The following is a 14,937-nucleotide window of genomic DNA, read 5'->3' as shown; positions in this document are numbered from 1 at the left end:
GAAGGGTAGTTAGGTACGCACAGACCCAAGAATTGCTGGGAAAATAGCACGTGGTATGCTTATAAGACAGTCACATGGTCAACATTCAGCTCATTTCGGAGAGAAAGTGTTTAAAAAGACCGACTGTCTTTTAAAACTAGGTCCATTGATATCTCTACAACCATTAATTTTTGTATGCATATCTAATAGAGTTTTTTGTTTCGTTTCATGTATAGAATACCATGGTATGATATTTTTATTATAATCTAACATGAAAATTGGAGCAAATGTACCTTTAATCCTTCCAAAATCATCAATCATGTTATTTATAATATTTATAAATCAACGATTACTCGTACAACAATTAAATCATTTCATTGAAAAATAAGCAGCTAACAAAAATTTTCATAATAAGACTCTCATCACTTTGAATTAAATATTTAATTGATATGTAAAACTACTGTGTAATGCTGATATACTCCCAGGTAAGTATACCCTAACTGTGCAACGTGGTGGTGGTTAAGTTACCTTAGAATTTGCATCATTATAACCAATGTTGAAACAAGAATATAAGTAAAACTGATGGATGCTACCCAAACTACATCTAACCAATGAATGATGACGAATGACTTGCACAATGATCAATAACTGCTGAAATGAAGGTTTTTTCATAGATAAGGTATATTTTGAGATATTGACCTTTACAAAATGACCTTGAGTGACCTTTGTCTGAAAGCCATTTGCCTGTTAATTATTTGTGTGGTACATAATCAATACCTGTTCAAAAACTGTTGAAACAAGAGGTACTGTGAGCAATGCTCACTAAGAATACTCCCCGCTTACCCCAATCTCCCAAAGGGTGTTGGTAATAGGTATAAACTACCTCTTTTCTGAGTGTAAAAAACAAATGGCATGACAAACCGAACCATATTCCTACTTCGATGTCCAGTGCGCTTGACCTTTGACCTTTTGACCCCAAAATCGATAGGGAACATCTTCATCCCATGGGTAGTCCATATATATGATATGGTGACGGTAGGTGGAAAGGATAATGCTTTAGAGCCCGGAAACCATTGCGTCTACAGACGAACGGACAGACGGACAACCCGATTCCAGTATACCCCCCTACAACTTGTTGCGGGGAGTATAATAAGGAACCTTTTCCTCCTACAAGGTATATGTTCTGCATGACCTTGACCTTTCCAAAATGACCTTGAGAGAACTTGGTCCAAGAGATCAATAACTGTAGAAATATTGTTGAAATGAAGGAACTTTTCCTCATATATGGACTTTTTTGAATAACCATGACCTTTTCCAAAATGACCATGAGTGACCTTTGTCTGAAAGTCATTTGTCTGTTACATATTTATGTGATATATGATCAATATCTGTTCAAATATACTATATTTCATAATTTACACCTTGTTTCATATCAAAAAATGAATTGGAAATTTTTTTTTAAGGCCAACAAATGTCAATAAAATGACAAATAATGCAAGAAATCCTTGTCCTACTAATTAATGCCACATGTCTGTACATAGAGGATATGCAGGACAGCACAGGTACACTAGCAGGTAATCTTTCCTGCAGAGCCTAAAACAAATATAAGGGTATACACTGCACGCTTTTCATGCTGTGATATGTATGTTGACCAAGTAATTACTGTCACAACTATCAGTGCACTAATTTACCTTCCTGGGGTCTGTACGATAGCATTTACCATGTAGCTTTCATTTCCCATTTTATTCTGCAAAGGGGCATGTAGAGAAAATTACATGGATAACTAAATTTAAATTTTGATATTTCAAGAATAAGTTCTCCAAATAAATATGTTCATTATACCATTCCCACAAAAAAAATATGCAAAAGGTAATGAAAATTTTGAAAGGAAATTCGTAACTAATCCGAGACGTAGGAACTTGGATTGGTCAGTTTGATGGAAAGGTAAACTCCAGCACTTCCCAGAAAAAAACAGTTTCATCCAAAGACTCCAATGCAGTTTGCAACAACTGTGAAACTCTTGGTTTAAATGATATTTGACATAGACCAATTACCTGAAGACCCATCAAATCCTCCAACAGCATAAATGTTCCCGTGCAACACAGCCACTCCCAGTGTGCTCCTCCTGGCCTCCATACTGGGACAGGATGTCCACATGTCCTTGACCGAGTCATAAACATCTACTGTCCTGACCCTTAGAGATCCATTAAATCCTCCAACTGCATATACCAGTCCATTTATTACAGCCACACCTACAGATAAAGCTGCATATGAACTGAGATGGCTTTAGATTACATATAAGAACTTTTTAGTATAACGCATATACTTGCCAAACAATCTATGGTTTCATCCACATCTTGGTCCCAATAATTTTTTATCAAACTGTTTATATCACTTTTTATCAGTAATTAATCTCATGTTACTGACATGATATACATCAGTAATTAATCTGCATGTTAATGATATGATATACATGTACATCAGTAATTAATCTGCATGTTACTGACATGATATACATCAGTAATTAATCTGCATGTTACTGACATGATATACATCAGTAATTAATCTGCATGTTACTGACATGATATACATCAATAATTAATCTGCATGTTAATGATATGATATACATGTACATCAGTAATTAATCTGCATGTTACTGACATGATATACATCAGTAATTAATCTCATGTTACTGACATGATATACATTTGTACTTACAAACTCTCCTTGATCAGATTTTAACATCTCTGCATCAAACAAACCCCTGAATCATACAAACAGTAAAAGGTTCATGATTTTACCACATCGACATCTCCTAGATGGCATTTCAGCTAGCTGGTGCCATTTTTCTTCCTTGAAGTCGTAACTTTCTACACTTCTGATGGCTTTTGGAGCCTGTCCTCCAATTACTAACAAAACCTGAAAAAGAAACCTCCTAATACAACAGGAGTTAACATATCCAACAAAGTAAGCAATAAATCACGCGAGACCTTATACATAGAGGATCATGATTTTTGAGATTTTTCTTTACGAGACCATCCCCACAGACCTTTTTTCAAAGGTTCTCTTGAAAACACTTACTATCATAATAAAAGAATCATTTCACTCATATAATTGCTTCTTGCCTATTAATCTAGGTCAAATAACAACAAAAACAACCCATGTTTGAATCCTTATAAAATTTATCAGTACATATAAATGATTCTTTGCACGTTTTGATCGTAAGATGATATGTGTAAGTCTTCTTCAAGTTTCAAAAGGCACTTGCTACTTATATATTGTCAGTAGTGCCCTCTGCTGGTAAAAATTGAATGAACTAGAGCTGTCCTACTGGGACAAATACCCCGGTAGGGTACATCCAAAACCAAGTACAGTGACTATCAGTATAATCTGTCTAAATTGTATGTCATTTCATCCAATTAAACAGAATCTGAAGTGCAGGACAAAAGCAGAGGAATATATTAGAGTTATTCCCCTTTCTTTACATGAACCTTGAGATGCATCATAATGTGATGGTAAACACCATGCATGTAGAATCCAGTTGAAATGTGAGGGACAAAAAATTTAATATTCTTTTCCTAAGTTTAACACGCTACTTGGATACAATATGTAGCGTACAAATATTATATAACATGTAATGTGTTTCTATGTGGCGTACAAATATTATATTACATGTAATGTGTTTCTATGTGGCGTACAAATATTATATTACATGTAACGTGTTTTTATGTGGCGTACAAATATTATATTACATGTAATGTGTTTCTATGTGGCGTACAAATATCATATTACATGTAATGTGTTTCCAACAAACATGTTTTTAAAGCATGAAAATATAATGTATTAATTACATTAATTTGACTGTATCACATTATTGTACATAATTCGTACACACTGAGGAATGCATCCAACCCTTTCACTACTATTACGCAATTTTGAGTAATACCTTTTAAATTATATGCAAGTTAAACAGAACTGCTCTAAGTTTGTTTTCTCCAGACCTTTCTTTAGATACTTATTTATACATAAATCAATCTTAGGATTGCATAACACTTCCTTCCTCCGAACGAGTACAAGCATTGACTTTTGGTGTTCACATATTTCATCTTTCAATGCAAATTTAAGTGCCCATGTACATATTCATAAATACTGTGTTTCCCAAGGATTCATTCATCACACATGTACACTGTACATAAATATTGATACAATGAAAACCTAATTTACAAAGAATGGGGTCTTTTAGCTTTTTCTAGTACACATGTGAATCCTAGGTAAATCAATACCTGTAAATTCCATGTGATAATTGTACATAATTATCATACTCAAAACATCACAGTATACAAAACAATAATAATCTTAGAAACATTTTCACTGTAGGCATTTCTAGAAAGCTTCATGGAATCAAATGATAACAATTCAGACTACCAGCAGTTTTCTCACAAACTCCTCCAGGCACCATGATGAAAACAAAGGTTTAACAACAGGGACAATGTATACATGTAACTGGATGCTTTGCAGTTTGTTTTAGGTATGTGTGAATTGACTGTCACAGATTGCAATAGGTCTCTTGAGAAACTTTATTGATCAAAAATGGAAAGAATGAATCACTTTCTAACTTTGTGTCCATTTTTTATGATTGGCTGACTAAATCTACACACCAGTGCATGCCATGATAACCGTAATAAACATCACTGGTAGACTATATTGCTAATATACATGTACAATTATTTCAATACATCATGTTTACACACCTTGGGAAGTCCTAGTGGTGTCCTTGGCAGTGTTCTGGGAGTTTTGTAGACAGCTTTCTGGTCCATCTTCAGGAGATGATATTTCAGGGCCTCTATTAAGAAATCCTTACATCTGCTGCTGGTCTTGACAAGAGGTTCTTCTTCTACCTTCTGGACCAGATACTCCTGAGCTATTAATGGCAGTCTGACATGTTCTAATAACTGTGCAATTTCTTGTTGTCGGTTGGTCAAATCATGTTGTACCCAAGATAGTACAGCCTCATAGACCTAAAAAAAAATGTATGTGTGTTAATAAATTAGCAGCCTGTAAGACTTAATTGATGTCTCGTGGGGAGGACAATTCAAACATTGGAATATTTGGTTTTTAGAAATATTTCACATTATCTATCCTGACAGATGTTCTATATCTTTTAGTAAACTTCATAAAAATATCAATTATGAAAATAAGTTAAAGTCTCCAACTGTTCAAAATATGACAAGGTCAAATAAAGTTTGACCTTGACCTTACATAATGATGTTGAAACTTTAAGCAAATACTAAATGTGCATGACATACAACCCTCTGTCAACAGATATTGAAAGTCATTTGGTAGACTTCTTTCTCAAAAGAGAGACATAAATTATATACCATATTTCTAAATTTACTTTCCTGCCATGTCAGGAGTTATTTCCCTTCTGTCATTACCTGTTCCTCTGTGACCACAGTCAACCTGTCACTGGAAATGAGCTTACAAATTTGATCCACATTAAGAGAAAGGAATTCATCAAAATGTACCACATCCCTGAAAATATAATCCAAGTATTGTCAGCAATGATAAACCAGCAGATGCATTTAGAGTAGGAATGATAATCCATGTAGTTATCTACATATTTTTTACATGTATTTTGTACTTAGATATATGTTAAGGTATTTGACCATTATAGATACATGCATTATTTATGATTTTGCCAATCATTAACAGCCTTACACAAAGTGTTGTTCTGTGTAAGTCTGGGCATAGTTCTGAAGATCTGTACATGCATGCAAGTCAGCAAACGCTCGGATTCCAATGCAATTAGATGGATGGAGTTGGGACTGAAGAAAATCGCAGCATGCATCTCTAACTTCCGTTATCTGGAGGATGTTAGCAACAGGCAGTAGGGTCTGAAATTCCAACATAATACAAATGAATACATTCAGTTTTCTAGTTGTATTTATATAATTACACTACGTACTGTACTCATTAAATTACTGGCAACCTTCATATCTACCAATTTTAATAAAGATGCTTAATTAAGCCCAACTATGTTCTTGGTTTAGTTACTTTCCTCTAATTTTAAAAACAATTTAACTCTTGTGTTCCCGCTTCACAACTAGATCTGAAGAGGTTAAACAAAACATAAAATTTATGCCAATCTATTACATAGACTTGATCCACTTCTTGAAGGTACTTAAAACCCTTTCAACAATAACAAGTTAATAGAAGAAAAAATACCTCATTTATCACACTCTCCTACTTTCATTTTACATACCTTCACATGAAAGTAATTTGATGCAGATTTAATTGCTTTACAGTTTACCTGCACATTTTCTTCTGTAACATGGATTTCTGAGGTGTAGACAAAGTCGATCAGCTGAATGAGTGCCTTGGGGTCAATTTCTTGCAGTGTAATTCTATCTGATTTTGCTTCTGCCAGATCTCCGGTAAACATGGCATAGAAATATTGACTGCAGGAGGACAGCACTACTTTGTGGGCAGGGATTTCTGTGGTGTCAACCACTATTGTTACATCACACAGGAGATTCTGCCTGTAAAATGCATGTTATATACGTACAATATTTGCTACTTTGCAATTGAAACAGTATAAGCTTCCTACGTACGTTAAATCTAAAATACTAACTGAAGAAATACATATATAGGAAACTACTTCAATTAAAGACCCATTTCATGATGTACAGTAACTGAAAAAGTAGGCGGGACCTAGTCAAAACAAAAATTATTTACCAGGAGCGACCAGGTTCTACCCAACTGCTAATAGCTACACATATACAAATACACAGAAAATAAAATATAGTAGAAATCTACCCAACTTATGTGCAGAAATAAGAATAAATATTTATTAAATCTAAAGGAAAACTAATTTTGAATCTGCATTGAACTGTCTACCTTCTCATGTGGTTAAGAACATCAAATGCCTTCTGTGTATGCTGAGGATGTTTATAAGCAGGACGGTCCCTGATGTTATGCATCTTTGGCCGGGCATCCATGGTTGTCATGGTAGACATGTCTCAGGCTCTTTGCTTTACTCCATGGTAACAAAAGCTGACATATTCTTTTGACACTGAAGGAATACAGCATGAATTAAATAAGTTGGGTTTTTTTAAATACAGGTGATCAACACAACACACAGAATCTCAGACACACATTATGTCAATACCTGTTTTCAAAGTATTCCAATCGTGATTTTATCATTGCAGTTAATCTATATGTGATTTTTTGATTGTAGTTAATCTATATGTGTACATGTTGATTTGGTGAAAACTGCAGTATATCCAATAAACTATCAAATTTATTACAAATGCAAGGGTCAAAATATTATGGGTTATATTTAGCAGAGTTTAATTTGTATACAACAATTCAGGGATTTTTTTAGGGCCTGTAGGAGGGTGAAATAAGGCCCCATTTCCAATGCTAAAAGGTAGGCATTTTCCCTAATTATTGCTTTTAAATTCCCAAACAATGAAAACAAATCAAAGCAGGGTAGCTTTTTTGTTCAAAAATCTTCTTCACAGGCCCACATATTACAACTTTTGCTTCAAAATTGTTAAGTAAACCTAATTTTTTGGCCTCTGATTATTTGAATGAGGTCAGCTTTGATCAAACTGCAAGTCAGAAGGAGTCCAATCATACTTTGATGCTCTGGTTTGCTTTTCTCCCTACTTCTTTGTATGGAATATTTTTTCCAAATTTCAAGCAAATGTCGCTATTTTCACCAATTGGGAAGGCCCAGGCCCTTGAAATCAAGACCTTTAAAAAACCCTGCAATTGCATACAGCTTTAACAAACCTTCAGAAATGCACCTGTTTACATTTTTATATATGACTGTTATGAATTTCATTTCAAAGTACAGAAAATGCTTTATTTTGCAGTTTTTGAAATACAAATTAAATAGCAAAAAAGAAAACCCAACTTTATTCTATAGTTTTATTGGGCAATTTGGTGAAAAAAGATTGCACTATTGCTTGTAGGGCTAAATAGCTTAGCTGGTAAAGCTCTCACCTTTCAGTATACAGAGTGTGATTATGCCACAGCCAGTGATAACATTTTCATTATATACAACCACTGTGTTACTATTTCAGCTTACTTTAAAATTTCAAAGACGTTTTTAGACAAAACAATCAGGATGACATCACAGCGCCAAAACATCAATCATATTGAATTTTTTTCATTTTGATGTGAGTATGCTAACACACTTCCTTCAATTTGTCTTCCATTCCATGTAGAGGACAACAGATATCAACAAGAGTCGTCAGAAGACAACATAGCTCGCCGGTAAGCATGACTCTACTTAACCTATCATTCAAAAGATTAAAGTTTTTGAAAAATAGGTCAAAGCCTAAGGTTACTAAGTCAAAAGTTTTGATACCATATCAAAGGCCTGGTCATGGGGCATCTAAATATGAAATATCAATTCCCTATCCCCTTGGTTCAAAAGATACAGCCAAGTTAATGTTTTTGAAAAGTAGGGCAAAGTCCAAGTTCTGGTAACAAAAGAAATGTCTTCTAATGAGGCATCCATATTTGAAACATCCAAGCCCTATCACTCTTGCTTCAGAAGATATAACCAAGGTTAAAGTTTTTGAACAGTATATCAAAGTTTAAGGCAAAGGTCATTAGGTAAAATGTCTTCTACCAAAACAAAGGTCTCTTCATGAGGCATCTTGTATATGTAAAATATCAAAGCCCTATACCTACTGGTTCAAAAGACATAGCACAGGTAAGGTTAAAGTTTTTAAAAGTGTGTCAAAGTCCAAGGTTACTAGATCAAAAGTCTTGGTACCACAACAAAGGTCTCTACATGAGAAATCAATATATAAAATATCAAAACCCTATCCCCCTTGGATTAAAAGATACAACTCAGGTTAAAGTTTCTAAAAAGTAGGTCAAAGTCATCACTAAAGGTCACTAGGTCAGAAGTCTTGTTACCAAAATTTTACTGACTCATCACTTGGGCTATCAATTTAAAAGTTTTACAGGTCAATCGATAACTTTTACTGCCCCTTCAGACCAGTGGATATAAAAATTACTGGCCCAATTACATATTTAATAATAATAAAACATTTCACAGAATGGCCTAATATCTTGTTTATTTAATCTAGCATCAATAGCGTGACTAAAAGACATCGTAATCTTCCTATTCTTATCCATGCTTTTCACTTGAACTTCAAAAATAGTCAGCATCATCTACATTTCTGTCAAGTTGTAGAAGTGAAGTGTCATGGGATTACGAAAGCATAAAAAATTAGACAGCTCCCTCAAGAAACTTGTAGCTGAAGATGCATGTTCTTAGATATGCGAGGATTGTCGATTGTATATACATACTCCTCTCAAGATAACTCAGGCTTAGAAACATTAGTGAATAGGGGATTTTCGAGTTCTTCCACGTCCGTGTTTATTCTGCATTTAGTCACTATTACGTCATACTTTTTTTAAGCATGGTCATTTCCGGTTTATCGTAGTTAATGTAAATACAGAAAGTCTTGTGTAAGTGTATAGTCTATTAAAATGGACATTGATTCTATGCAAGTATAATCGAACTGAAGAATTTTTGTTACAGATAAGTGTTTCTTGTTCCTTTTACTGTAAAAGTAACATATAAAGACTATGTAAGTTTGCAACTGGTATAAATTTGGAAGTCCTTTCCAAAAATGTTGGTGTAGGCCTAGATACATATAAAGAATTGATCTCAAGCTCTTGAAAGTCAATCGCCGATCGGTAAAGAAAACTGACTGAATTGTCAGAAATCATCAATAAAAATGTGATAAAAAATTGAAGACATATCAGCTATCGGTACTTCTTAGGCATGCACGTAGAATGAGGGAGGGGAAGGGAATGGTCCCCATTGTAACAACTATAATTTTCTATTATCTATATATACAAATAAAGATATATTTCGTGACACAACCGCCAAGCGCCCCCCATCCCCCGCCGACTTTTTATGGTGGCAGAAGTGAATGGTACGAAATGCAATTTATGAAGTGAATCCATAAATAATGTGTTCTCCCTATGATTCAAGTAATCAGAGTTTGAGGAAATTTTTCATAGGCAATATATATGATACGTTATGATCCTAACCCCCCACACCCCCCCCCCCTACCCCCAGCGTTGGCATGATAAAGAACCCTCACTGCTAAGAGTGCCCTGAGTGCTAAGCATAGGTCTAAATTTGCGATACTTAACCTAAAGCTGTTGGTGTCTCAAAATGAGTGAAAGCTTCTCAAAGAGTCCTAAAAACAATCAATCATTCACCGCCCCCTTCCTGAAAGGTGTGAAAAAACACATATTGAAGTATAATAAGTTGTAAGCCACTACTTAACCTTCATCCATGCATTTTTAATTTGAAAGATTTTGAATATTAGTCAAAAGAAAATGTTAGGCTTTGTTTGTTTTGATATACTTATTTATTCTTGTTAAGAATAAAGGCATCTTATCTGGCTACCCCCCACCCTTCCCTGAAAAACAATGCTACGTGCCTGTATTCCCTTCTTACATAAATCCGTATTACATCCCTCTGCCTCACACCAATGGTATCAAAACCGGTGAGTTAAATAAATGAATGAAATCATCTGGTTGTTAGCTAATCCGCAAGAAAATAGCATGCCTAAAAAAATTGCCAAATCACGTGACTTAGGCAGATTCTAAAACACAAAATATGCACAGAACGGAAGAACTCAAAAATCCCCATTTCATCTATATTGGGTTTTCTTCATAATACAACAGGGCTTGAAGCTTACTTTTAAAGTCTCCCATCCAGCCAGACTGATGGGGTATAATTTCAACCAGTCTGCAGAAAAATTTACCAGTCCAACAGAGTTTCCCAGAAATAATTAAACATATAGGCCTATATATTTTGTTAATGTTATTAGAATGAAATTGAACTCAATATGCCTCAGAAAATATTGTAACACTTAAATAGGGAATTTCTATTTACCAATCAGATTCATCTGTTATATCTAGAGATCGAAGCATGCCAAATGTGTGTATAAAATTGCATAAGTATATTTTCCAAAAGGATGCTTTAGAAAATTAACCAGTCCCATCGGACTGACTAAAACAAATGTCAGTCAGTCCGCCAGACTTTTAACCAGTCACAGACTGACGGGCATATGTTAATTTCGAGCCCTGTACAACTTAACAAAAGTGAAAACAAGAAATTATTTTGCATGCAATAAAACCTGGACACACACACATCTAATATTTACAAGCCTGATCATTGAGGAATTTTGATAAGTATTTAAATTAACTAGCCCCAATGAGCACATGCTCTTTACAAAGCACTAGCTCCCTAAATCCATAATTTACTATCCCCAGACCGTAGGCCATCAGTTATATTGAGTCCTGCATATAGATAAAGCACTAAAAATGACCAACGACAAAACAATATGGAATTTTCAGGACGACCCATCCCTTCTTAAGGGTGATAGAATATTTACATAAAAACAAAAGGCAAATATTTGTAACAAGATGTGTTTGTGAAACACAAATGCCCCCGATAATGGCCAATTCCAAAGATGGCCAAGGTCACAAGGGCAAATATCTTGGTACCAGTAGAAAGATCTTGTCAAAAGAAATGCTCATGTACAATATTAAAGCTCTAATATTTACCATTTAGAAGTTATGAACAATGTAAAAAAAAAAATTAAAAGTAGGTCAAATGTCAAGGTCAAAAGGTAACGGAAAGGTCTTGTAACAAGGAATACTCATGTGAAATATCAAAGTTCTGTCTCTTATTGTTCAAAAGTTATTAGCAAGGTTAAAGTTTTCAAAAAGTAGGTTAAACTCCAAGGTCATGGGGTCAAAAATGTTGGTACCCACGGAAAGGTCTTGTCACAAGGAATACTCATGTGAAATATCAAAGCTCTATCACTTACTGTTCAAAAGTTATTAGCAAGGTTAAAGTTTCAGACAGAATGACAGTATTACAGAATTACAGAAATTACAGAATTACAGAATGACAGAAAGGACAAAAACAATATGCCCCCCGATCTTCGATCTCTGGGGCATAATAAAAACAAAAACAAACTAGCACTAAAACTAAACTACAAAGGCTAGAAGAAAACAGGGTGTGTACATATAGAAGTTGTCAGGTTTTCCATGAAGCCATAAATTATATCGGTTCTCAACGAAAGTCAAGTCAGTACATATACATTTCAACAAAGAGTATTACCGACTGTCTCTCACAAATATAGGACCTATGACAACCATAATATTTTGGTTTACATAATATGGAACTTTTGAGATACGGATCCATTCTGACTTTTTATCGCGCTTTGAACGTAATTTGTAGGGCATGTCACTTCCGGATTAAAATAACAACTAAGTTAACAAACATGGAATACTTCAATTGCTATCAATTTCCTGAATTAAAATGATATCTTTCAAAGAAAGGCATCACTACAAACATTTATAGGAAATTGCATTTGATTAAATTATGTGACATAGTGAGGGAAATAAATCTAGAGGATAACGGTAAAACTTCAAGCATTATATTCAAGGATACGCATCTAAATGCACATTTTCCTTTCCATCTAATTTACACCCAGGTGCTAATATATAAATATTGCATGTAGTTAAGGGTAACATTGAAAAATTTCACCCAGGGAAAACCATTGTCAACCGAAGCGTAGCCGAGGTTGACAATTTTCAATGTTACCCTCAACTACATGCAATATTTGTTTTATTATACTGAATGTCATATAAACAACAAAGCAGAAAGACTTTCGCCTGTTGACATTTGATCAATCACTGTCATGCGATATTTCATATATCAATGCAGGTATTCGTGTTTATCACAAACGCTCAAACGACTTCGTCTAACAAACTACTTTATTATACTTTCATGTAAAATACTTGAACCTGATTGGTCGAGAAGCATTTGAAAAAACATATTGTTACCCTCTGAGAACAGAAAACACGCGACCCAGGGTGATAGTATCTAGCAACGGGTAACAGTACTTGACAACGCAGGCAACGAAATTAAGGGGAAACACTCGCTAAATGCGAGTTAAAAATTGAATTTGCGAGTAAAAAATCACAAGTGATCGCAACTTTTTGCGAGTGAAAAAACCCCGATCTTTTTCCCGGATTTCCTTGGTTTATTGGCTGTACTTTGAAGTTTACAATAATTTTGTCTTGTGCATAGAAACGCTTTACAGAATGAATATACAAGTATTGAAAAAGTAAACGTAGATCGAATAAATAACTAAGGCCAAGGTCATCTCAGTCAGTGATGCCGAAGATGGCCTACTTCATACACACTTCGGACGTCTCAGAGATGTCTGATTTAAATAGCAAGCACGTTGATTTCGTCCGTGTCTACATGAAACAACACATGACAGAGTTAGTGTCACCGCTTCACGCGGTGTCCTTCTGTACTCTATAGTTCGCGGGGTTTTCTTTTCAACTAGAATTGTTTTAGATGAAATTTCCAAAAGTTTTGAACATATAGTTTGAATTGGCGCAAACAGTCTTCAAGATTTCAATCCATATGATGCTGTAAATAGGTGGTAGATCTCTGGACAGCGAGTACGCCGCACAAGTGTACCCTATGACCCACACCATGTATGTTGTCTGATAATTCATTGAATTTTAAATGAAAGAATTCACAATCTTATTTTTATTATTGCACTTTAAAGGAGATTTTAAAAGATTTTCCCAAAATTTTGATAAAGAGACATGCTTGTTTTCTTAAATTCATGTAAAACAGTAATCGATTGAAAAATGCTAGTAAAAGCTCAATTTTGCTAGTTGGAAAATAATCCACTAGCTAAAATTTGCTAGTGGTGAAAAAAGTTAATTTCGATCCCTGCAACAGGTGATATTACAAAAAATTATCACATGCGTCAAATTTATGCGCGTACGTTTCGCCGTAGATTGCTAGACGACGTCGTTTGAGCGTTTGTAATAAACGCGAGTACCCGCATCGAAATACGAAATATCGCATGACAGTGATTGATTAAATGTCAACAGACGTAAGTTTTTCTGCTTTCCAGTTTACATAACATTCAGTATAATAAAACAAATATTGCATGTATTTGAGGGTAACATTGAAATTTTCACCCCTCGAGAAACCATTGTCAACCTCGGCTACGCCTCGGTTGACAATGGTTTTCTTGGGGTGAAAATTTTCAATGTTACCCTCAAATACATGCAATATTTATATAATACTATCACCCTGGAACGTGTGCTTTCTGTTCTCAGAGGGTAACAATATGTTTTTTCAAATGCTTCTTGACCAATCAGATTCGAGTATTTTACATGAAAGTAGCCCTTCACCGGCAGTGGTGACATCTCCATATGAGTGAAATATTCTCGAGAGGGACGTAAAACAATATTCAATCAATCTTTACGGATGTCAACTTTGCCCTACCTACAATTGGCTATTATCACATGGCCGCGGTGTATAAATGTCAATTCTAATTAGTCGTTCCGACACATCCCAAAAATTCCATATTACACTGATATTTGATAATGATGAGATGAAATTCATTGTTCATGCAATGCACATGTAGTGATGTACAGTAATTCATTGCCTTATAAGTGACAATATTGAACATGGGTCTAATGATTTCTAACAATATCCAGTTCTGTGAGTGATCGGGTTGGGGTGTCACTCTTATTTTCAAAAGTCTACTAGCAAGTGTCTATTACAAACAATGATAGCATAATGAAAGCAGACTATAAAGTACTGTTAATTGATCTGTGCCATGTCAACATTGACAACAATTAGCTGATTCTACGTCTTTGCAATTAACATGCTCTCCCTAAACTGATCATATACATAATTTAGTCTATACTACTCCTTAATACATACCCCAAATACCAAAGTAAAGCTTGTCAAAATAAGCAAAAGGAGGTTTTAAACCCTGAATCCCTGCTTTCTGTCGCTCATGTTTAACCGGAAAAGGAAAAGCAGACGAGCACCTGTTGGGCATGCGCACAGGATAA

General features: G+C 34.8%; 1 protein-coding gene across 1 annotated transcript in view; it reads right to left on the bottom strand.

Annotated features, from left to right (window-relative positions):
• LOC125670382 (kelch-like protein 2) overlaps positions 1-14,907 on the bottom strand; it is a 28,301-nt gene extending 13,394 nt beyond the window's left edge. Inside the window, exons 1-8 of the mRNA XM_048905506.2 lie at positions 14,804-14,907; positions 6,877-7,051; positions 6,290-6,518; positions 5,698-5,873; positions 5,415-5,511; positions 4,731-4,997; positions 2,781-2,898; positions 2,034-2,231 (exon numbers count right to left, since the gene is read on the bottom strand). Of these exons, the coding sequence (XP_048761463.2) occupies positions 2,034-2,231; positions 2,781-2,898; positions 4,731-4,997; positions 5,415-5,511; positions 5,698-5,873; positions 6,290-6,518; positions 6,877-6,995 (1,204 nt within the window). The 5' untranslated portion in view covers positions 6,996-7,051; positions 14,804-14,907. The remainder of the gene's footprint in view (positions 1-2,033; positions 2,232-2,780; positions 2,899-4,730; positions 4,998-5,414; positions 5,512-5,697; positions 5,874-6,289; positions 6,519-6,876; positions 7,052-14,803) is intronic.
• Between the last annotated feature and the right edge of the window lie 30 nt (positions 14,908-14,937).

This window comes from Ostrea edulis, chromosome 4 (assembly GCF_947568905.1).
Source record: "Ostrea edulis chromosome 4, xbOstEdul1.1, whole genome shotgun sequence".
Lineage (NCBI taxonomy): Eukaryota > Metazoa > Mollusca > Bivalvia > Ostreida > Ostreidae > Ostrea > Ostrea edulis.
This window is presented reverse-complemented; position numbering and strand designations above follow the sequence as displayed.